At 39.9% G+C, this 23,276-nt stretch overlaps 1 protein-coding gene across 1 annotated transcript in view; it reads right to left on the bottom strand.

Moving 5' to 3' along the window:
- The window catches only part of map2 (microtubule-associated protein 2), a 235,391-nt gene that overhangs the window by 63,414 nt on the left and 148,701 nt on the right, over positions 1–23,276 (bottom strand). The window contains exon 14 of the mRNA XM_034185765.1: positions 15,976–16,201. Coding sequence (XP_034041656.1) covers positions 15,976–16,201 — 226 coding nt within the window. The remainder of the gene's footprint in view (positions 1–15,975; positions 16,202–23,276) is intronic.

The following is a 23,276-nucleotide window of genomic DNA, read 5'->3' as shown; positions in this document are numbered from 1 at the left end:
AATCAGTGACACATACTGACTGCTCAGTTCCTCCTGTACAGTAGTTGGTGCTGTGTACCACAAAAAAGTTCTAATCCACCTTAGTAGAAGAAGAAAAATGTTTGAACTGAACATGTCGTTTGAACCGTGGACTAATAATGACACCAAAATTATATTGGTGAGTAAACGACTGTATTTTATGCCAGAAATGAGGTTCAGGTTGTTAAAAGCGGCATTTCTCCTTTCATTCGGGTTGCCTTATATATGCGTGTTTCTCCAGTGATTTTAAACAAGCAGGCAGCTGTTGATTCATGAGATAAAACGTGAAGACGATCAGGCTGAAAGAAATACCAGTAATTTACTCCTCCTGTGTTCTGTATAAAACTTGTGTACCCTCTTAATTTTGCTCTCTGAAGGACTTATTTTTAAATAACCTCTTAATTTTGCTGTTTGAGTGACACAACTTTAGATAAATAAACCTAAAGTTATCTTCCTTAAAATCAAACTGAAAGCAAATCTCTACAACTTGATATAAAGTAATTAAAAATATAAAATTCAGCTTCCTGATGACATGGTGTAGAGGAAGATTTTCTTAAAAAGAAGACCCATTAGTTCAGCTACAATTTGCTAGAAAATACATCTGAGATGCAAGACGAGAGTTGATGTTTTGGTGACAGAAACTTTTGTATTTTTTCATAATTGATGTAAATAAAGTCCAAGACATATTCAATGACATGGAAATGTTCATGTTTCCATCCCCTGACTTGACCTGTTTGAAGAAAACTGGCAATAGAACTGATTATTATTTACAGGTATTATCAAGTTTTAGAGATTTGCTTTCAGTTTGAGTTTGAGGAAGATAATTTTAGAAATTTTTATTCTTTATATTTTTTGTATTTCTTGTATTTGAAATGGCATAAACAAATTAAAATGTGTGAAATACCAAGTGTTCCAATACTTTTGGAAGGCACAGTATCCTAATCTTATGAGTGTAAAACGAGTGTGGCATTATTACTGTTTTGTTTAAGAATGTTTAACTGTCACTGTTGTTACACTTTGTGTGAAATCATAGTCATATCGTATATCATACTGATATGATAATATTGAGACAATTTGGCCATAATGTACAGCCCTACTCTCAACTTTCTAAAAACTTTGAATCCTAAGTTACATCTACATAAAAAAATGCTTAAAGTGGCTGGGCTGTAATTCGGGGGTCTGGCGGGTGGAGTTCCCCCCCAGAAGCTGAAAGGTTTTAGCCATGCTAATGCTCCCCTGAAGCATTTGCTCCAAAACAAGTCTGAAGGACCTAAATGACATGGTGAGATGATGAAGAGCTTCGCTCATTCATGTCGGCGACATATACATATTAATAACTGATGATAACTTGTTAAAAATATGCAATGCTGTAGTAATTACTTTAAACTTAGGTCTGTGGAGGGAATCTGCATGGAAAAAAGGTGCATTTTTTGTTATGCTTAGTATCAAGAGTAAACAATGTAAAGACCCTGACAAGGCTCAGTGTTGGAGGAACTGTGGGAGTATGTCAGCAAGACATTTTCACATTTTTTGGGAATTTATTAAGATCACACCCTACTGGTTGAAGGTGATAAAAGAAATCAATACTATAATGGGTTTGAGCTTAGCCTGGGATTTCACTTTGTCTTCTCTATGTAATCTACCCCAAGGATTGAGGAAATTAGACAGATATCTTCTATTAATATTACTAGGAGGTAAAATTATAACTCGCAAATGGCTGAGTGTGGATCCACCATCATCTCTGGACAGGATAGAGGTTGTCAAGGACATTTACATAATGGAGAGACTGACTTTTTCCAATGAGACTTGCTGTTGATAAATGTATTGGAAGAAATGGGACCTTTACCTGAATCAGAGAACACTGTGATTTCAGTACCAACTGTATGATCATCGTAGCTCATCTACTCATGTATCTGCTCTACTACTTACTCAAAATATTCACTTAACAAATGATTGTGCATGCAGTGTAGAATGTCAGTCATCCTTCAGCCTAACAGTCATCAGTCAACATTGACTGAAGAAGTGGCAGGTTCAAGAAGTTGATCATTGAAAAACCTCAGGTTGAAAAAGGGAATTGGTGTTCAGGCACTCGCTGACATTTGAATCCTTTCTGATTTGTAGTCCAACTTGACAATTTATAATTGTTAATTTGTATTTTTGCCTTGTATAGCTCAATGCAGTGCAGACCTTCAGATTTAAACAGAGGGTAATCCAAATCCAATTCAGATGAATTCTGTTTTAAATACAGCACTTTTATTGTGTTGTCCTCAACTGCAATGAACAGACATCACTGGACAATTTACTGTGTTTGTCACTTGCTTTACAGCTATCTGTGTTCTGTTATTTTTATCCCCAGTACAGCCAAAGAAAATATTTTCAGGGGATATAGTCAAGAGCACATCAGTCCTTCTGAACATTTGTTGCTTCATCTTCAAAGCCCTTAGGTCATCAAATTTTGCACATGGGTAGTTTTGTCGGAGGTGGGGGCATTGCAACAACGACCTGATTTGCACATTAGATCATTAGGTCATGGGGTCAATGAGTGCAAAATCATGTTTTTGCTCATAGAGACTTCTTGAGCTTGGCACACAAATGTTTGACATAATAACAACAGACTCCAAGACACCTGCTTGATACTCCAAGACTAGCTTGTACTGAGTACTGAACTACTCAATAAATTTTCATGAAGCCGAGCAATTCAGATTTCCATGCACAATTATCAAAACAGAGACAAGGTCCCCTTGCAAGGATTGCTTCACTGAGAACAGGCCAATATCCACTACGACTCAGCACTCCCTTCACTTCAGGACTTTGCATCTAGTAGAACCACAGACATGTTATTATGTTAATGCCATATTGTCAACTTGTACGTCTAAAGTTGCTTTTTTAATTAAAGTCAATTTTGAGTTTCACTGCTTAGGGCCCCTTCATACATAGCATGAATGTGGCCAAATTACGGCGAAACAGCCCAAATGAGCGAACCACGAAAACACTGAGCCGACGTCAGGAGGGACACACAGTCGGACAGGCGTGCCCGATACAGCAGTGATGGGTTCGTGCACGTGCACAAACACAGTGCGAGCAGCTGGAACGTGTGGTACCACATCTCGCTGCTCCCGTGGAGAAAAAAAACCCCGCACACCATAAAAAACACTGCAATTTACTGAATCCCTCTTATCGAGCAGATAATACAAGTACGAAGGAATCTGGCCGACACCTGCCGCGAGAGGGATCGAATGGGCACTCACAGGCCACTCTCCTACTTTTGGCTGCTGGTGTGCATGAATAGTTGTAGCAACAGGTGTATGAGGCGTTAGAGGCAGCTCCGATTTTTCATGAATGGCATGCATTTCCTCCTTCGTGCGCTAGTCGGCTTCAATCGTGTTATGTGTGAAGGGACCCTTAGATTTGACCATATTAATTTATTGACAACGACTAATGGTCATGTGATCATCTAGTGTAGACTTTTACTCATAGCTAGGTGAGTAATTTAACAGCATATCACTTCTTCTTTCATTGAAAAGTCAACAGATATGTGTTTCATAAAAATCTGTGAAATCAGAAATGAAAACAGTGCGACACTGTTATATTAATTTCAAGTGAGCACGCACAAAGGAGAGGAGTAAGAGAAGCTACAAAGAACAGCTTGATCTTCAAGCTCCAAAGAACAGATTGATCTTCAGGGTTTCGTTTTGTACAAGAGCTTTCTTTATGTGACAATCATACAACTGTGTTGGCTGAAGAAATAAGCAGTGACTTTTGTATTATCAGCCTCTTAAATTATAGGCAAAGTAGGTCTTTGTGACTGAGTGGATCCCCTCTCTACTTGGGAGTTCAGGCAAACTTGTCAGGACCCCCTGTTCCAAGCAAAGTTGCCATACTGCACCATGCGATTTATGTTTTTTATTTTTATTTTTAACTTGGTTTAACTTTACTTCAAGGTATATGCAACACTTGAAATGACCTGTAGATGTTTTATCACTTCACTTCTTTGTTTTATCTCTTCTTTTTCAGTTTTATAATGAGGAGAAACAGCTCAATTGTGAATTGTCCAAATACTTTTTTGCCCTCCCTTTAAAAATTAGGAACCAGATCTAAAAAGTGCTGTAGTACCTACAACATTTACTTCATATAATTATCCTCAAATCAAAGCTTTTCTCACAGTCTGCATTAGGGCAATTCTACAGCAACGGAATAACAAGGACAGCAAAACCTGGCCAAATTTTAGCTTACCATTAAAAATTTACTCTGATTGTAATTCCATTATTGTACAATTTTATCCATGACAAGGTCAGCTTCATTATTAACTTAGAACTTTAACATGCTGTGGTACACAGATTAAAAAAAAAATCGCTAAAATATGTACAGAAACTGAATTGTTCACATCAATATAAAACCTTCAGGAAAATGTGACAGGGCACTGTACGGATGATGGATGATGAAGAATAACCTGTCAATATTTGCCTCTGGTCTGCAGTGCTTGTTGACAGAGTCAAGATGTGCATGAACGTGAAATGAAATGCTGAGACTGCGCAGTATATGGTGCAAAGAAAATTAAATGTGAGGGTACTGCTATGGTGGATGATTCTGCAGCTGTAAGAAGGGAAAAGCAGGAGAGTGATGCAGACACATGGCAGTTGGTACAGTGTTTAAAACCAACAATAATACATTACAATCCAATAAAACATATAATGGGTAGAAAAAGAAAGAAATATCTCAGCAGTGCAATGATTTGAAAAAAAAAAAAACTGTTACAACATAGCAATACACAAAGGATGAGCATAAATTAAATTCAGAGGCCAAACCTGTGTGGTTGATGGGCTAAACGTGCCATATAGCAAGCTTCAGTTTTGTTAAAGGGTTTTAGAACAATAAAGCTGTCTATGAGTACCTAAAGATACTTTGCCAAACAGAGCTTGTTTTTTTGTTTTGTTGTATTCTTCCCACTGGGAGGTCTTTAGTTAGAAAAGCGGTGATGAAAGAGGTGTGCTGCTCTTATCTTCAAGGAAGACAGAAGAATCCACTGATGTTGAAATCAAACAGTCAATGAAACCAAGGAAACACTGACTTACAAAGAAAAAAATGACAATAAATTGTCCTCCATTCACAAGAATAAAAGTACAGGGTAAAAAAAATGAGGAGACAAATAAGTTCTTTAAACTACAGAGCTGTCACTTGGTTCCTTTGTTCCAACTGAAGTTCAAACATTTAAATTTAACCCAAACCTTTGAGAACCAAAGACAGCAGGATCAGGATCAACTTATGTGCCAGTTTTGATGGCCGAAGCTTAATTTGCTGTGTGGTTGTAGTACAAAAAGACAAAAACACTACAGCCATGAAAAATTCAACTATGAGCTTTTAATACTTTGGTATCTTAATAATTAACTTACAAAGAGAAGGGGCTCAGGAGTATGACCAACTAGTCCAACCAACTACTTGTGTTTTATGGACTTGAAAGGTGGCCAACCAGGACTATTGGAAGGGGCACCAGAATTGCTGCAAGGTGGTCTCTACACGAACAAAGTAGGAGCTCTGTCAGCATTCTAGGCATCACATCAGACCTGTTCCAGGTAGGGAGCGGGTATTGATAAGATTTCATCGATATCAATGCCATTATCAATTCCGCTTATTGATCTGATTCCTTATCAATTCCCTTATCAACACCTCCTGTGAATTTTCTGTGTACTAAAAGTAGGCTTTGCAGATTTTCTATGTCAACAATATTTTATTAAGTCTTAAAGTAAATAAATATGAAATTGGTCACTGGATCCTTAATCTCTGGACATAAATAAAAATAAATGAAATCTGTACATGGTCACTGGATCCTTGATCTCTGGACATGAATTAAAATAAATAAAATCTATACATGGTCACTGGACCATTGATCTCTGGACATAAATAAAAATAAATAAAATCTGGAGATGGTCACTGGATCATTGATCTCTGGACATAAATAAAAATAAATCAAATATGTACATGGTCACTGGATCCTTGATCTCTGGACATAAATAAAAATAAATAAAATCTGTACATGGTCACTGGATCATTGATCTCTGGACATAAATAAAAATAAATAAAATCTGGAGATGGTCACTGGATCCTTGATCTCTGGACATAAATAAAAATAAATTAAAATCTGTACATGGTCACTGGATTCTAGATCTCTGGACATAAATAGAAATAAACAAAATCTGTAGTTTTTGTCAAAGTACTTCCTTTCAGATATTAATGAGATTAATGTAACTCCATAGCCTCTGAGGTGAGCTCTTGCTGCACATCAACATCAATGTAATTCATAAAGAACAGAGATCTCATTTTGGGGGAAAAATCAATCAATCAATCAACTTTTTTCTTATATAGCGCCAAATCACAACAAACAGTTGCCCCAAGGCGCTCCATATTGTAAGGCAAGGCCATACAATAATTATGAAAAACCCCAACGGTCAAAACGACCCCCTATGAGCAAGCACTTGGCCACAGTGGGAAGGAAAAACTCCCTTTTAACAGGAAGAAACCTCCAGCAGAACCAGGCTCAGGGAGGGGCAGTCTTCTGCTGAGACTGGTTGGGGCTGAGGGAAAAAACCAGGAAAAAGACATGCCGTGAAGGGGGGCAGAGATCGATCACTAATGATTAAATGCAGAGTGATGCATACGGAGCAAAAAGAGAAAGAAACAATGCATCATGGGAACCCCCCCACAATCTACGTCTAAAGCAGCATAACCAAGGGATGGTCCAGGGTCACCCGATCCAGCCCTAACTATAAGCCTTAGCGAAAAGGAAAGTTTTAAGCCTAATCTTAAAAGTAGAGAGGGTATCTGTCTCCCTGATCTGAATTGGGAGCTGGTTCCACAGGAGAGGAGCCTGAAAGCTGAAGGCTCTGCCTCCCATTCTACTCTTACAAACCCTAGGAACTACAAGTAAGCCCGCAGTCTGAGAGCGAAGCGCTCTAATGGGGTAATATGGTACTACGAGGTCCCTAAGACAAGATGGGACCTGATTATTCAAAACCTTATAAGTAAGAAGAAGAATTTTAAATTCTATTCTAGAATTAACAGGAAGCCAATGAAGAGAGGCCAACACGGGTGAGATATGCTCTCTCCTGCTAGTCCCCGTCAGTACTCTAGCTGCAGCATTCTGAACCAACTGAAGGCTTTTTAGGGAACTTTTAGGACAACCTGATAATAATGAATTACAATAGTCCAGCCTAGAGGAAATAAATGCATGAATTAGTTTTTCAGCATCACTCTGAGACAAGACCTTTCTGATTTTAGAGATATTGCGTAAATGCAAAAAGGCAGTCCCACATATTTGTTTAATATGCGCTTTGAATGACATATCCTGATCAAAAATGACTCCAAGATTTCTCACAGTATTACTAGAGATCAGGGAAATGCCATCCAGAGTAACGATCTGGTTAGACACCATGCTTCTAAGATTTGTGGGGCCAAGTACAATAACTTCAGTTTTATCTGAGTTTAAAAGCAGGAAATTAGAGGTCATCCATGTCTTTATGTCTGTAAGACAATCCTGCAGTTTAGCTAATTGGTGTGTATCCTCTGGCTTCATGGATAGATAAAGCTGGGTATCATCTGCGTAACAATGAAAATTTAAGCAATACCGTCTAATAATACTGCCTAAGGGAAGCATGTATAAAGTGAATAAAATTGGTCCTAGCACAGAACCTTGTGGAACTCCAGAATTAACTTTAGTCTGTGAAGAAGATTCCCCATTTACATGAACAAACTGTAATCTATTAGACAAATATGATTCAAACCACCGCAGCGCAGTGCCTTTAATACCTATGACATGCTCTAATCTCTGTAATAAAATTTTATGGTCAACAGTATCAAAAGCAGCACTGAGGTCCAACAGAACAAGCACAGAGATAAGTCCACTGTCCGAAGCCATAAGAAGATCATTTGTAACCTTCACTAATGCTGTTTCTGTACTATGATGAATTCTAAAACCTGACTGAAACTCTTCAAATAGACCATTCCTCTGCAGGTGATCAGTTAGCTGTATTACAACTACCCTCTCAAGAATCTTTGAGAGAAAAGGAAGGTTGGAGATTGGCCTATAATTAGCTAAGATAGCTGGGTCAAGTGATGGCTTTTTAAGTAATGGTTTAATTACTGCCACCTTAAAGGCCTGTGGTACATAACCAACTAACAAAGATAGATTGATCATATTTAAGATTGAAGCATTAAATAATGGTAGGACTTCCTTGAGCAGCCTGGCAGGAATGGGGTCTAATAAACATGTTGATGGTTTGGATGAAGTAACTAATGAAAATAACTCAGACAGAACAATCGGAGAGAAAGAGTCTAACCAAATACCGGCATCACTGAAAGCAGCCAAAGATAACGATACATCTTTGGGATGTTTATGAGTAATTTTTTCTCTAATAGTCAAAATTTTGTTAGCAAAGAAAGTCATGAAGTCATTACTAGTTAAAGTTAATGGAATACTCAGCTCAATAGAGCTCTGACTCTTTGTCAGCCTGGCTACAGTGCTGAAAAGAAACCTGGGGTTATTCTTATTTTCTTCAATTAGTGATGAGTAGAAAGATGTCCTAGCTTTACGGAGGGCTTTTTTATAGAGCAACAAACTCTTTTTCCAGGCTAAGTGAAGATCTTCTAAATTAGTGAGACGCCATTTCCTCTCCAACTTACGGGTTATCTGCTTTAAGCTACGAGTTTGTGAGTTATACCACGGAGTCAGACACTTCTGATTTAAAGCTCTCTTTTTCAGAGGAGCTACAGCATCCAAAATTGTCTTCAAAGAGGATGTAAAACTATTGACGAGATACTCTAACTCCCTTACAGAGTTTAGGTAGCTACTCTGCTCTGTGTTGGTATATGACATTAGAGAACATAAAGAAGGAATCATATCCTTAAACCTAGTTACAGCGCTTTCTGAAAGACTTCTAGTGTAATGAAACTTATTCCCCACTGCAGGGTAGTCCATCAGGGTAAATGTAAATGTTATTAAAAAATGATCAGACAAAAGGGAGTTTTCAGGGAATACTGTTAAGTCTTCTATTTCCATACCATAAGTCAGAACAAGATCTAAGATATGATTAAAGATATGATTAAATGGCTTTGGTCTATTGGTGTTTGTTGTCTGTATTACATTTGGAAAGAGGTATCATTTGATTTAAAATGGCAATTCGCGTTGAAGTTATTATTTCCGACCAGACTGTTTTTCTAACTTTTCTAACTTTTCTAACTCTAACTTTGGAGCTGTGTGAACGGAACGGAGGACAATTCTCGTTTCATGCCTGCAACAAGACAAGAGTCCCAGTTAGTGACTTTAATCCACACAAAGGTGACTCAAGATTGACATCTTTAAATGGCTTTGAGGGGGGTTAATGAAGAAATTACGGACCTGCTGCTAGTAAAAGCAGCAAAGCAGAGAACCAATGAAGCAGCGGGTCGGAGCCCTGCTTCGTCGCTTCGAGGAGAGCCTCTGCAAAAGCAGCTGATTGCAGACCTGCATTCAATGTAGAGAAATGAGCATTTTCCCGATCAACACCCTCAAAAACAACAGCCGCACCGACGTAATTTGAACTGAAGGACCGATAATTGAATTGCTAAGCAAAAAGGCCATCGATGTCGGTGGCTCATTTCTTAATGGTTCTTGAAAAGAACCAGTTTTCGATACCCAACCTTTGTTCCGGGTGGGTGTTAGACCCGCCAAGGCTGCCCCTTGTCACCAATCCAACTTGTGATGTTCATGGGCAGGTTATCGAGGGGTGTAGTCAGGGACTGGATGGTGTTCAATTTGGCAGAATTACATCTCTGCTTTTTGTGGCTGATGTGGTTCTGTTGGCTTCATCTGAGCATGAAGTGACTGCCATGAGGGTCAGCACCTCCTGATCTGAGACCATGGTCCTCTGTCAGAAAAGGGTGCATTCTCCTCTCTGGGCAGGGGAGAGTTATTGCCCCAGGTGGAGGAGTTCAAGTACCTTGGGGTCTTGTTCATGCAAGGGGTACCTGGGAGCGTGAGATTAATAGATAGCTTGGGGCTGGGTCTGAGGTCCTGTGGATGCTGTACCAGACCGCCACTGTAAATGGCCAAGCCAGAAGGTGAGACTATTGATTTACCAGTTGATTTACACTCCTATCCTCACTGATGGTCAGTGGTGGGCACAGCTAACCAAAACGTTAGCCTCGATAACCATTAATCAGATAACTGAAAAGTTATCTTTTATGACGATAAACCGATAAACTGCTAAAAAATGTATCTTTATTACAGATAACCGATAGCTATTAGTATTGATTTGGACATGGCCACATCAGATTACAGTGTCTGCTTCTGATAAATCAGTTTCACTTTAAGCGCTGCAGGGACTGCTGGGTAAATTCAACGATCACAAACACAAAGAACACACGAAAAATGAATAAATAAAAAAATAAAACCCCAAACACTGTCATCATCTTTCAAAAGCAGTAAAACACAGTATCAGAAGTCACAGTTTATCTCGGTATTAGATACACCGTCATTTACGAGCTAAAAGCTGCTGCTTTTTTCACACGCTTTGAACCCTGCGGCTTAAACAACCGAAATACGTCCATTAATGCATTGATTGGCAGAGTAAAATACACGTAAATATAAATTCTTACCTGTTAGTTACAGTGGGATTCATCTGAATAAAGAATCTGTCCTTTTTTTTTTTAAATCCAAAACAGTGTCTAAAAGTGAAGAAAAGTCTCTTCCTCTGTACACACAGCTGCGCTGTGAGAGCACCTCTCCCCCACCGAGTCTTGGCAATTAAATTACAGCCACAAAGAAATAAAATGAAGTAATGTTAAAACTAGTCTGTTTTGTTTTTGTGTCAATGGACAAGTCACTATAAGTGAAACCTGAACTACACTACCCAAAATGCTCCATGCGTTGACCGACCAATCACATTTTGCACTTAACAATGACATCATCAGCAAGTGACAGGCAGCCAGTCTGCTACAAATGTACAACAAACGGACTAAAATGTTTGATTTTAGGGTTTATGTACAAACATTTTTGACCGTTAAACTTTACCAGCAAAACAATGTTATCGGACTGAAAGTTATTGGAACTAAATTTATTGGAAGATAATTGGTCCGATGATGGTTTCAAAACATCTGAAAAGCTAATCCGATAGCAAAAACATTAGCTTTGATAATTATCTGCTATCGGATTAGCTGAACTGTGCCCACCACTGCTGATGGCTAATGAACTTTGGGAAACTGGTGTAAATTTTGCTAACCAAACATGCAAATCACAAATCAAATGGGTTAATGATAAATGCACGTGTTGACCCATGGTCTATATGTGCATCAACAACGGAAATTACAGATAGTTTGTACAGATAACATTTTCCTTGAGGTGTTAACACCCTTTACACTCTAACAAATTTACAAAGCAAGTGCAATTGAATTCTTTGACCATCTGAATCTCTCTGTTAGAGGCTGTGCAAATCAAGAGCTGAAACTGTTGTGAAAAAATAGTTTCTGTGTGCATGCAATGAGGATGCGCCCCTCTAACAAGATACTCTGTGCTCCAGACAACAATTGCACAAAAGTGACACACAGCCAAACAACTACAAATCAAATCCTTCAATGTGACCATCAGAGTAAAGCAAGGGACTTTGCCAAACGGCTGTCAAAATGACAAATTTGAAATAACTGAATCAAGTATTAGGGAGAAAATGTAACAAATTTCTAGAATTTTGGAGGGATGTCATGAAATGTCATCCCATGTAAAACCAGTCTGCTGTTCTTTTCAGATTAGCAATGACAGTGCCAGTTCTGATAAACCTCACTGATTATGTATGACCCAACACGCATGCTTGCACATATAAAACAAATTCAAACACACAGAAATGATTCTTCCAGGGACTTAGACAGTCCTGCAAATGGCAGGCAGCCTTTTGGAGGATGATGCACAATGTGGTGCAGAGATCAGGCAAGTCAAACGCTGTTAGGCTGTAAGGTTCCTAATCAGGTCATCAGTGGAAGTTTGTAAGCTCGGATGACACACTGCTGTTTTCATCACAATGCCTTCCTGCTTCAGAGCTCACTGTGTTTCAGACTCATGACAAAACAAGATATTTGCCACAGTTTAAGGCGTTCACCTCCAGACACCCCGGAAATGTGATGCAGCAAATAGGTAACACAATTTCAGATGCAGACTTGTTTTCACAAAGCCCGGCAAAGGAAAGTACTAAAGCGAAAACGCCCTCACTGAGACGTCAGCGTGAAGCACTTTTCTTTTACATTCCTGTGTCATAATTATATTTAGCAGTAAGATGACACTGTATCATGGGTTAAAGCAATAAATTTTCATCTGACTGAAATTTTTTCCTGGCAAAAATCAATGCCAGCAATTCCCTAAAATGTGCTGTAGTGGGGGCACACACTCTTTTTTCCTCAATAAATACAATAAACACATTATACAGTATACAAATCTATTCTAAATAGCCTCTAAGGAGAGACAGACAAAGCATAAAAAGAATGCAAAACTTGAACATAAAGGTACATAAAAGGGTGGTGGGGGCGGGGTGTAGTCTTGATTCTCGGGGTGCCCCCCAGAACATCTTTTAAAGACCAAGTCAAATTTTGTGTATTCTGGTGAATTTTAACAGGTATGAAGCCTCCAGAAACAAATAAAACTCACTTCAATCTGTGAAGTAAAAACACAATATTGATTACAGGGGGTCTGGCGGATCTCCCCCAGAAATTTTTTAAAAGAGCAAGTCAAATTTTGTATATTCTGGTGAATTTTAATGGGTATGAAGCCCTCTGAAACAAAGAAAACACTTCAAACTGTTAAGTAAAAACACAGTATTGATTAGGGGGGGTCTGGGGGTGCTCCCCCAGAAATATTTTAAAAGAGCAAGTCAAATTTTGTATATTTTGGTGAATTTTAATGGGTATGAAGCCCTCTGAAACAAAGAAAACTCACTTCAAACTATGGGGATTTGGGGGATCTCCCACAGAAATGTTTTTAAAAGAGCAAGTCAAATTTTGTATAATTGGGTGAATTTTAATGGGTATGAAGCCCTCTGAAACAAAGAAAGCTCACTTCAAACTATGGGGGTTTGGGGGCTCTCCCACACACATTTTTTTAAAAGAGCAAGTCAAATTTTGTATATTTTGGTGAATTTTCATGGGTATGAAGCCCTCTGAAACAAATAAAAGTCAATTCAAAGTGTGAAGTAAAAACACACTATTGATTATGGGGGGTCTGGGGGTGCTCCCCCAGAAATCTTTTAAAAGAGCAAGTCAAATTTTGTATATTGTGGTGAATTTTAATGGGTATGAAGCCCTCTGAAACAAAGAAAACTCACTTCAAACTGTGAAGTAAAAATTCTTTGTCTTCTGTAGTATTTTGATCAGTTCTAATCCGGTGAATGCACCAAATGGATGCTGTGTTGCTGGCTGTACAGTCAATAAAATACAAAATTAGGGCCTAAAGCAACTGACAACATTGTTCTGCTGTGCACAAAGTAACACTGTCACCAGTTTTGAAAATGCATGTGCACTGAGAAACTTAAAACTGGCTTATTCACATTTAATAGATAAAATGCTCTCACTCCTAAAACAAACTAGGGCTGCAACTAACGATTATTTTAGTAATTGATTAATCTTTTTTTTTTTTTACTTACATGTGAGTTTTGCCATTATTTCTTGAAGTGAGTTATTATTAAAAGGCCTTTACCACGCAACATCAATGTTTGAGCTTGTAATAAAGTTATGATGTTATATTCTCGTCAAAAACATACCTGGAGTAGTGTTTTGTTTTATTTTGCACATACATACATCACTGACACACCACAAAAAGATTTCCATCAGGTTTAACCTGATTATGAGCATTTTTAGATGCCTACAGCAACTATCTCAACCACTGACAACATATTACAGCAAGAGTCCACAAACGTATTTTAAAGGCCTGACTAAAGTGTAATATGTGATCTTTAATAAGTTATTTTCATGAAAAATACACAAATGTGCAGTTTACTGTTATTTTTTCTTGTGTAAAAACACAGCTTAGATGTGGTTTGACTGAAACAAATTGTCATTAAACTTAAATACATAAATAAATAGGGATGAAGTGGAGGTTTAACAGTCACTAGGTGTTCATAGGAAACATTTATTTATTTCTATATTTATTCATTTATGTTCATTGATAGTTGGTTTTACCTTTTCTGTTGTGTTTTGTTTTAACAGGTTCTTTTTGTCTGTTTCTCTAAAAGTATATTGTAGCAATATTAGTTATTATTACTTTTGTTGTTGTTGCTATTATTATTATTATTATTAATATATAAATAAAAAACTACTACAATTCATAATACATTTTACTCTTTTACGACAACAAACGCTAAGCCATTAATTATTTAGTATACAGAAAACAAATGCACAAACTGTGCTGAGATGCGAACAGCTTAATGCTAACTTTAACATTGAAAATGCCATAGACATGCTAACACGTTAGCATCTGTCCCGTTTTTAAGTTATAAAATATATCCATCAACTGTTTTAGAAGACCATAACAGGTCAGTTTAACATAAAAAAGGTAAATATTACTCACAGACATATGCTCTTTAGGGTTTTAGCGGGGGAAAATTAAGATAAAGCGAAATAATACAACAAACCATCGAAGCAGTGAGCCGGATCAATGCTTCATTGGTTCAAAGCAAAGCCACACCCCGCTCTACTTGGGGAGTGTCTGTCAATGTTCTCACAAAGACAGGGAGGAGAAAGGCCTAGGCTCATGGCAAGCAGTAAACAGAGCGGAGAGGAAGGAAAATTCACACAGTCCCTTCCTCTGCAGTCCACGCAGACATTGCTGCTGCTTTGATTAGCGCAGAATGGGATGTTTCTTTGACAATGAGAGTATCATATTTCGGCCCCAAAATACATGTGACACCACGTGCGCACGCGTATGTGTGGTTAAATTTTCCAAATGACGGAAATCTGTCATGGTGATCGAGAACTTTAACCCATGCACTATATGAATGCAGTATACCCTATTTGAAAAGGTTCTATGCTACATTCGGATGCAATTTTGCACAATTATCTGGGGTAATCAGGATTAACAGAGCTCTCGGTGATTAAGTGAAATTAAGAGACCTATTGTTCTCATTTAGTAATGCAGGTATTGACTATTTTCTCAATCACTGGTTGTCTTGGTGGACACCAGACCTAGGCTTTGGAAATGAAAGAAACTGACAAACAAGCTAATTTCACACTAGATGTAACTTCAACCACACCTGCTCTCAATTTCCACAAAGCATGTGATGATGATTATTACCTGCAATAAGCCCGAACATATCCAGCAGGTGGCAGACAGGTCTATGGTATATTACATAAGCAAAACAAGGTTGTTTGTGTGTGTTTTTAATTTCTCAAACATTTCCAAGTCACTGAACATGTGTTGGACTTCATTTACATTAATCACTAAGAAATACCAAAAGGTTGTGCCTGCACCATGAACAAATCATGTGATTACTGACTCCTATGAATAATAGAAACACACTGTGTTGGACTTTCAAACAGGTTTTTGCAGGTGTATGGTGCCAATGCTTTCTGCTGTCTCATAAAGTGAAATTCACCCACATTGCATTTGACCACACCCCATTTTTAGACCAACCCACCGATGGGCGTAGAAGTATGCGTGGCTGGAATTGTGATTTACACTACATGGGTACTGGGTACAAAAACCACAACTGCACTGGGTGAAAACTAGCAATCATTTGTGATGTGCTGTACCCTATTTTACTCAATATGACCTTTGTGGCATGGATGGACTCACAAACATAATCCAGAAGGCATGCCTCTCAGTGCTGAGAGTAACACATTAATGTGATGAAGCTGTTAAAAATACATGTATACATGTGATATTGCATAGGTGAAAAGGTACAGAGCTGAACTCAAGCTACTGGGTTTGGGAGTTGTGTGGGTGAAAATTCTTACCTGTCCACCTTTGGGCTGGTACTTGATGTTCTCAGTGGAGCCAATTTTGGACTTGATGTTCTTAAAGTCAGGCAGTGGCTGGTTAATAATGCGGAGCTGCTTGGGAGTGGTGGCAGGTGATTTGGGTGGCGTACAGACAACGGCCACCTTCCTCTCCTGGGAAATCAAGCTGAGGGAGCGTGGAGTCCCGGGAGTCCTTGATGAAGATGAGTAGCTTGGTGGAGAACTTGGGGTGATGGCTGAGGAACCAGGGGTGCGAGGGGTGGAGTGGCCACTACGAGCTGAACGGGAGCGCACTGACTCTGTAACTGGATGGGAGTAAAGTTGAAGTTGGAACTTGAAGATGAGAATCAATATACTACCAAGTCCTTTTAAAAGTTTGTCCTAAACATGTCTCAACTTTCACTGATGAGGTTTCTATGCCTTAGAGCACAAAATGTCCCTTTAAAATGGCTACATATCATAATGTGTGTATATTTGATGGATTGGAGTAATTGTGCACAGTGCATGTTTTGCATTTTGTATCCCCAGTTATACAGCTTCATGATGAAATGGAGCAGAGAAGGATTTTCTTTCACCAAAACATCAAATCTAAGCTTGTATCTCAGATGTACCTTCTGGCAAATTGTAGGTGAACTTTCAGGTCTTCTTTTTAAGAAAATCCTTCTCTATACCACTTCATCATTAAGCTGTATAACTGGTGATACAAAATGCAAAACATCACAGCTACAGAAGCCTATAAGTGCTTCTGGGTTGTCTGGTTTGTCATTACGGGGTGTTGTGAGTAGAATTTTGAGGGACTAAGGCTGTGTGTTGTGTGGGCCGCCAGAAGAGGAGGTACTGCTGGCCCACCACCAGAGGGCGCCCTGCCTGAAGTGCGGGCTTCAGGCACGAGAGGGCGCTGCCGCCACGGACACAGCCGGGAGTGACAGCTGTCACTCATTAATTCCTGACAGCTGTCACTCATTCTTCATCATCGCACTCCATAAAACCCAGACGTCATCTCCACCTCATCGCCGAGATAATAGACTCAGCCGTTTGTGTTTTACAATATAATCTGTATATTGTGAGTGTTTGCAGGAGTACCGGTCCCTCTGTCTGTGGAAGCTGAGTGAGTGCTGGACGGCACTCTTTTCCCCTGAGGAATCACTGCGGTACTCTGCAGAATATTGTGTTAGAGGTGGAGGTGGCATTCCCACCGTTGTTGTTACGGGGTGTACACACACCCACACTTGACTGTCTTTGTTCTTCGCCAGCAGTACCAGATCCGACAGTCGGGGACGGTGATCACCTGGGAATTCGGAACTTGGCGGCTCCAGTATTCACCAGGTTCGGTGGCGGCGGAAATCGTGTGGTTCCGGCTCTTCTCAGGACAGACGTCTTCTATCCTCGAGCCTGCTCACACGTCACCTTTGTGGATTGACTGTAATCATATTCTGAGATTGTCTGTATATTCGTTGTGCACCTTCACAACATTAAATTGTTACTTTTTGGCTCATCTATTGACCGTTCATTTGCGCCCCCTGTTGTGGGTCCGTGTCACTACACTTTCACAACACTGTGTAGTGAATATGGCCACAGACATATCTTTACAGAATCAAAAGTGGCACGGAAAGCGTCCACCTTTTCACAAAGTGACCAGTCTACCAAACATTGTCTGACCAAATTTATGGCACCTCTGGAAAACTTCAGCAAACAGTTTCTATGGATCAAAGTTATTTTTTGAAATGTTCCAGGCAACTCCAGTTCAACCTGAATTTATTAAATAGTTGGATGTGCAGACACCAACAGGATTCTCCCTACAGATAACAGCTCAATAAACCTAGAATTCCAAACAGCCCTATACCAAAAGATCAAAGGTCATGAAACAACCAACATTGGGATGGAACCACAGTGTCACCTAGAGGAAGGACACTGACTTTTCAATATGAAAATATACTTTATTTTAAGAAAAGAGAGAAATTGTAATTTATTTTCTTGTTGTTATAGTTAACTAACGACAAAAGTTGCATTATTTTTCAAGTAACTTTCCTTTGGGGAGAAACCTGATGCCAAGCAGGTGGAGCTTGTGACCATGTGCGTAGCCTCTTTAAAATTACCCTAAAACAAAGAAACTTGCTTTTTCACGCTCTTTGGTTTCTTGTTACTCTTCAGCTCTCTTCTTCCACTCTTCCTCACGCTCTAAGCCCTTAGTCTTAGCTTGTGGCTTTTGTTTCATCATTTCTTCTTCTGTTTCATCAAGCTTCTATGGAACCGCTGAACTATCAAGTTCGGCCCTGCTGGGAAAACGAGACAGATCCATTCCTGTATTCATCTGGGAGACTTGGTGGGTTTACCTTGATGCAGGTCAATTAAAGAAGGCCAGCAAACGGCTGATCAGGACTGGACTTGTTAATCCACCTGATCCAAAAGACCCAGATAAGTTAACCTTGAAGTGTTCTGATGGTCTTTGCTGTCAGTGATGCAAAGTGGGTTTCTTTGGTTAATTTCCTTAATAGTACTAGCAATAATTTGTGAACCCAAAATTCACAGCTAAATTCCATCCAGGTGTATTTGTATAAAATTTCTATATTTAGTGCCTTTTCTTTTTCTGTGTTTTCACATCTCATCATCAACATATCTCTACCCATATTGTTAAAATCTCAATCACATTTGTTTGTACCTGTACATATGTAAATAAATATGTAAATATTATGTCAGTTGTTTGTCTTGTGTCCAGTTGAATACAGATTTTTTTTTGCCAGCTTGCACTCGACCGAGACGGACGCACTTTTCTCTTTTCCCTCCCTCCTTATCTCTCCTGCTTTTGTGGCGTGTTGTCTGTGAGGCTGCAGCTTTGCTCTTCTGGAAAACGACAAAAATGGATCTGTTAAAGTGGTCTCTGAACGCAATTGACACTATTTTTTCTACAAGACACTCGGGGGCGGAGGACCCGACCTGTCCTGCCGGGACGCATGTGATGGGTTACGTGATGGACTCGTGGAGGAGATGGCAGGTCATGTGCCTTTACATGCTTTCTGTGGAGGATGTCGAAGATGTGTACATATTCAGCTTGGTGGTGACCGGCTTTCTGATGTGTGGAGCGGGTACTTTGCTGGTTTACCGGAAAATCAAGAAAGTGGAAGCAGCTTTGATCGGTCCTTCCAGGCTGCCCTACATGATTGATTCGATTGGGAAGGCAGTGGCTGCGCAGTCGGCGGGGGTTAACCGCGCGCTGGAAAACATCTCGAGCAGGATTGCGGCCCTGGAAACCCGCTATGACCGTCTGTGAAGACCACATTCTACATTCAGATGCATTGAGAGCCACTCTGTTCTCAGAACTGTGGAATCTTTCAGGCGTCTGCTAATCTGGCTATTCATTTGGCTTCCCCAAATACAGCTGCACTTCAAGGTCGCTGTGATAAAACCTCCTCAGAAGATCAACACTTAAGCCTCGCTCCCTGGTCTTCCCCCCTCCCCTCAGCTTCTCCAGCTCTGTTAGAACTGTTCAGGACTGCTCAGACTGCGCAGGGCTGCTCCCTCACCCTCCAGGATTGTCGGACAAGGCCGTTGACGGCGCCAAACAGGCTGCCTCCGGAGTGTTCTGATAAACTGGTCCTTTCAAATCTCGGTTGTCGTCCTGTGTCCTTGTTTTTGTCTCTGTGATTATTGTTTTTCTGTGCTGATGGGGATTTTTTTTTTTCCCTCATTGCTGCTGTGTAATGCAGCAGCTATGAGGTTTTTTTTTTTTTTTTTTTCTCCATTTCCCTCGTGTTTTGCTTTCATATATATGTTTTATGTACCGGGCCGGCCTATGTGTTGTGTGTTGTGTGTGCGTTGTTTGTTATGGGTCGGTGTTGGTTTGCTCAGCCCTGCTGTTGACCAAGGCAGGGATGTACATCTGGAGCTGGTCCCCGGGCGCCTAATGGCGACTTCTGCTCCTACTGGCAATTAGGATTGGGTTAAATGCAGTAGACACATTTCATTGTGCAGGGAACATGTTCATGTTCTATATTGTGCATATGACAATAAATTTCTTTGAATCTTGAATCTTTGAATGTTTAATCTATTGTATCCAGAACTTAGGACTTTCAGATCAAAGACTGATTAACATTGATTATAACAATTTTCCCAATACTTGTAAGTAGGTGCTGCCCCTTTTGAGGTATTTTATTTAAATTTCACATTTAATTAAATGTTGTTTTAACTTATATCTGCTACAGCTGTAACGTAACAAAATGTGCGAAAAGTGAAACGCTGTGAATACTTTCTGGATGCACGTATACTGGCAGACTTGATACGAATTACCACAAAAATGGGTTATAGCTAAGCTAGGTTGTAGCTAGACAAATTTTAAGCCTTTTTTGTTACTAGCAGCCCAAAATACACCCAAAAGAATTCACGGGGTAAAATTTTAATTTTCCAGTTCAAAAAAAAATCTTCCCTGAATAAAGGAACATCTCTTTTCAAAATGTAATCAAAATCTTTCCACTTCCTTTTCAGTTATCTTATCTTATCAGAAACAGACAAAGGTGATGACAACTTTGGCCCATCACAAGCTGCTGGTGGCAGAAATAAAGTGTTAAGCGTAAGGAGTGATAGACAGAAGTCCAGTCTCCTCTGTACCTGTCATACCAGGGGCTCGTCCTGTCCTGTGCTCTGCCCTCATCTGAGTGTGAAACGCTAAAGGAAAGAAGGAAAGAGAGAGAAAAGGTTAGGATTTTCTAAGATGAATGACAGAAGAAGGAACTGAAAATGAAAGACCTCTGGAGATTTTTAGAAATCCACTTCCACGTGTATTTAACAGGATATCTCAAAATTATCAATGGTTTTTCTGAAAAAAAAAAAAAAAAAAAAAAAAAAAACTACCGGAGAAAGGTTTTTTTTTCATGTTATTTTTATATGGAATAAGCAATCACTTTTACTCTTCTGTTCTTTTAAGTGATCATAACCTAATGTAATACCCATTAAGTGTGTAGACATATTATGAACATTTTATTATTAAATGTTGTGTTCTTAAATGTTAATGTTAAATCCATTATTAAATGTTATGTTAAGTGCTGTCTATACATGAGAAAGTGACAGGGCTTTTTAGCTCATCTTCTGGAGTGTATCTCGTCAGTCTGTACACAACCAGATACAAGAAAGACCAGCTCCTGAAAAAGTCAAACATCTGGTGAAATGTCACTACCTCAGGTCAAGGAGCGTGCAGTGGTGCTGCATGTTGGCATCTTCACCGAAGCTACCCTGAGTCCTGATCAGCAACCACCAAGAAAAAAACAATTCCCCATCCCCACCTCACAAAAGTATCCATCTATTTGCCACAGCAAAGTGATACCTGGATGCTCCTTTAGACATTTCCATTTGCTGGGGTCTTCAGCACTTAGTTACATATGTGGTGGAACATGCTTAGGGAAATGCACAACATGGCCACAGTGATGGAGCAAATATTCTCTCACAATACAAGTAATACACCTCATCTACCTCTGAGTAGTCTGACATAGTCTTTCCAGTTGTCCTCAAGTCTTCTATGTGAAGACCAAGTACAAAAGACATCCTACGTCATTGGTTAGAGTCTAAGTCTCAGAACCATGCAGTAAGACATGAAATACTGTGATTCTGAAGACCTGGACTTGTATCTTGCAAAGATATTAGCACTACCAAACACCTCTATACAGGGACCTGATGATGCCATATGGCCTTCCCAGATGTACTGTATCTTGATAGTTTCTGTGTAGGCTCTCAGTTGTCCAGGTGGTTTCCATAGTAGAGAAGCTTGACTCTTCGACTGGACTGGGTTGCTTGACGTGAGGACGTTTCGCTTCAAATCACAGAAGCTTCCTCAGCTAAAATTCTTGCTCTGGTAGTCTGACTTCTGTCTTGACTCTTGTAGAGAAGAATAAACCAGAAGCCAACAAAAGCTGGAGTTTTTTAACCTAACCAGACCCCTCCTACCGAGAGGCCGACTGCTATAGGCTAGTGACTAAACAATAGCTCTAATTAGCACCCATTGTGCTCTAGTTAGCACTCTCCTAATGATGGGATGGAAGCCTCCCCTGATGGCTCCCTTGACGACTCTCCTGATGACGTGAATGACTCATTACCATGAACAATCTATCTTGATAGCATACACCAAGCCCCTACAGAAAATCGCTCAACAACTTTGACAATTTGAATCCTTTGCAAATCCAAGTCTATTACCAGAGTTCACAAACTAGACACTTCTATGGATCCTGCAGGTCTGCAGAAGTTTTTACTCTCTTCCCAACATCATCGCTCTCCTTACCTGCACCACAAGAGGTGGAGTACCACATTCAGGGGTAAGATTCTGGACAGTGGAACCAGTATCCAGAGACTAGTAGCCCCTGACTCTTTGCAAATTAAAGAAGCATTCCATCATTTTCACCACACATTATGTGGGAGTATACGCAATATTTGTAACTAGTGCTTTCCATGCCTGTGGTCACATTGAAATCACCCATGATAAGAACCATACCACTTGTGGTGCAGTCATTAATCAATGAGTGGCGAGGATTGGAGTGGCAATCCTAGAGAGGTGTGACTGAGAGGAAGGGCCTCCCTGATCTAAACCTGAGGGGTCATTTGTTACTGGACTTCTGTGCTAGTCATGAACTGTCCATAATAAACACAATGTTCAAACATGAGGATGCTCATAAGTGTAAATGGTACCACAGCACCCCAGGCCAAAGGTCGATGATCGATTTTGCGATCATATCATCTGATCTGAAGCAGTATGTTCTGGACACTTGGGTGAAGAGAGGGTCAGAGCTGTCAATTGATCACCATCTGGTGGTGAGTTGAATCAGACGGTGGGGGAGGACTTTGGACAGACCTGGTAAGCCCAAACGGATAGTGCGTGTGAAGTAGGAAGATCTGGAGGAGGCCATTGTCTGAAAGATCTTCAACTCACACCTCCAGTTTTCTGGCATCCCTCTGGAGGTTGATGGTTTTGTACCAGAATGGGCAACGTTCAAAGTTTTCATTTCTGAAGCCGCAGTGGGGGAGGTGTGGCCTGAAGGTCTTAAGTGCCTCAAGGGGCAGCAACCCTTGAACACTGTGATTCACATCGGTGGTCAGGGAAGCCATCAGAATGAAGAAGGAGTCCTTCCAGGATATGTTGTCTCAGAGGACTCCGGAGGCAGTTGCAAGCTATTGACAGGCCTGAAAAGTGGCAGCCTCTGCTGTGATGGAGGGTAAAGCAGCAGGTGTGGGAGGAGTTCAGAGCAACCATGGAGAAGGACTTGTGGTCAGCACCACGGTGCTTCTGGCAGGCCGTGAGGCAACTAAGGAGAGGGAAATGG

Source organism: Thalassophryne amazonica, chromosome 14, assembly GCF_902500255.1.
Source record: "Thalassophryne amazonica chromosome 14, fThaAma1.1, whole genome shotgun sequence".
In the NCBI taxonomy this organism is placed as follows: Eukaryota; Metazoa; Chordata; class Actinopteri; order Batrachoidiformes; family Batrachoididae; genus Thalassophryne; species Thalassophryne amazonica.
Note: the sequence above shows the minus strand (reverse complement) of the source record. Positions and strands in the feature narration are given on the sequence as shown.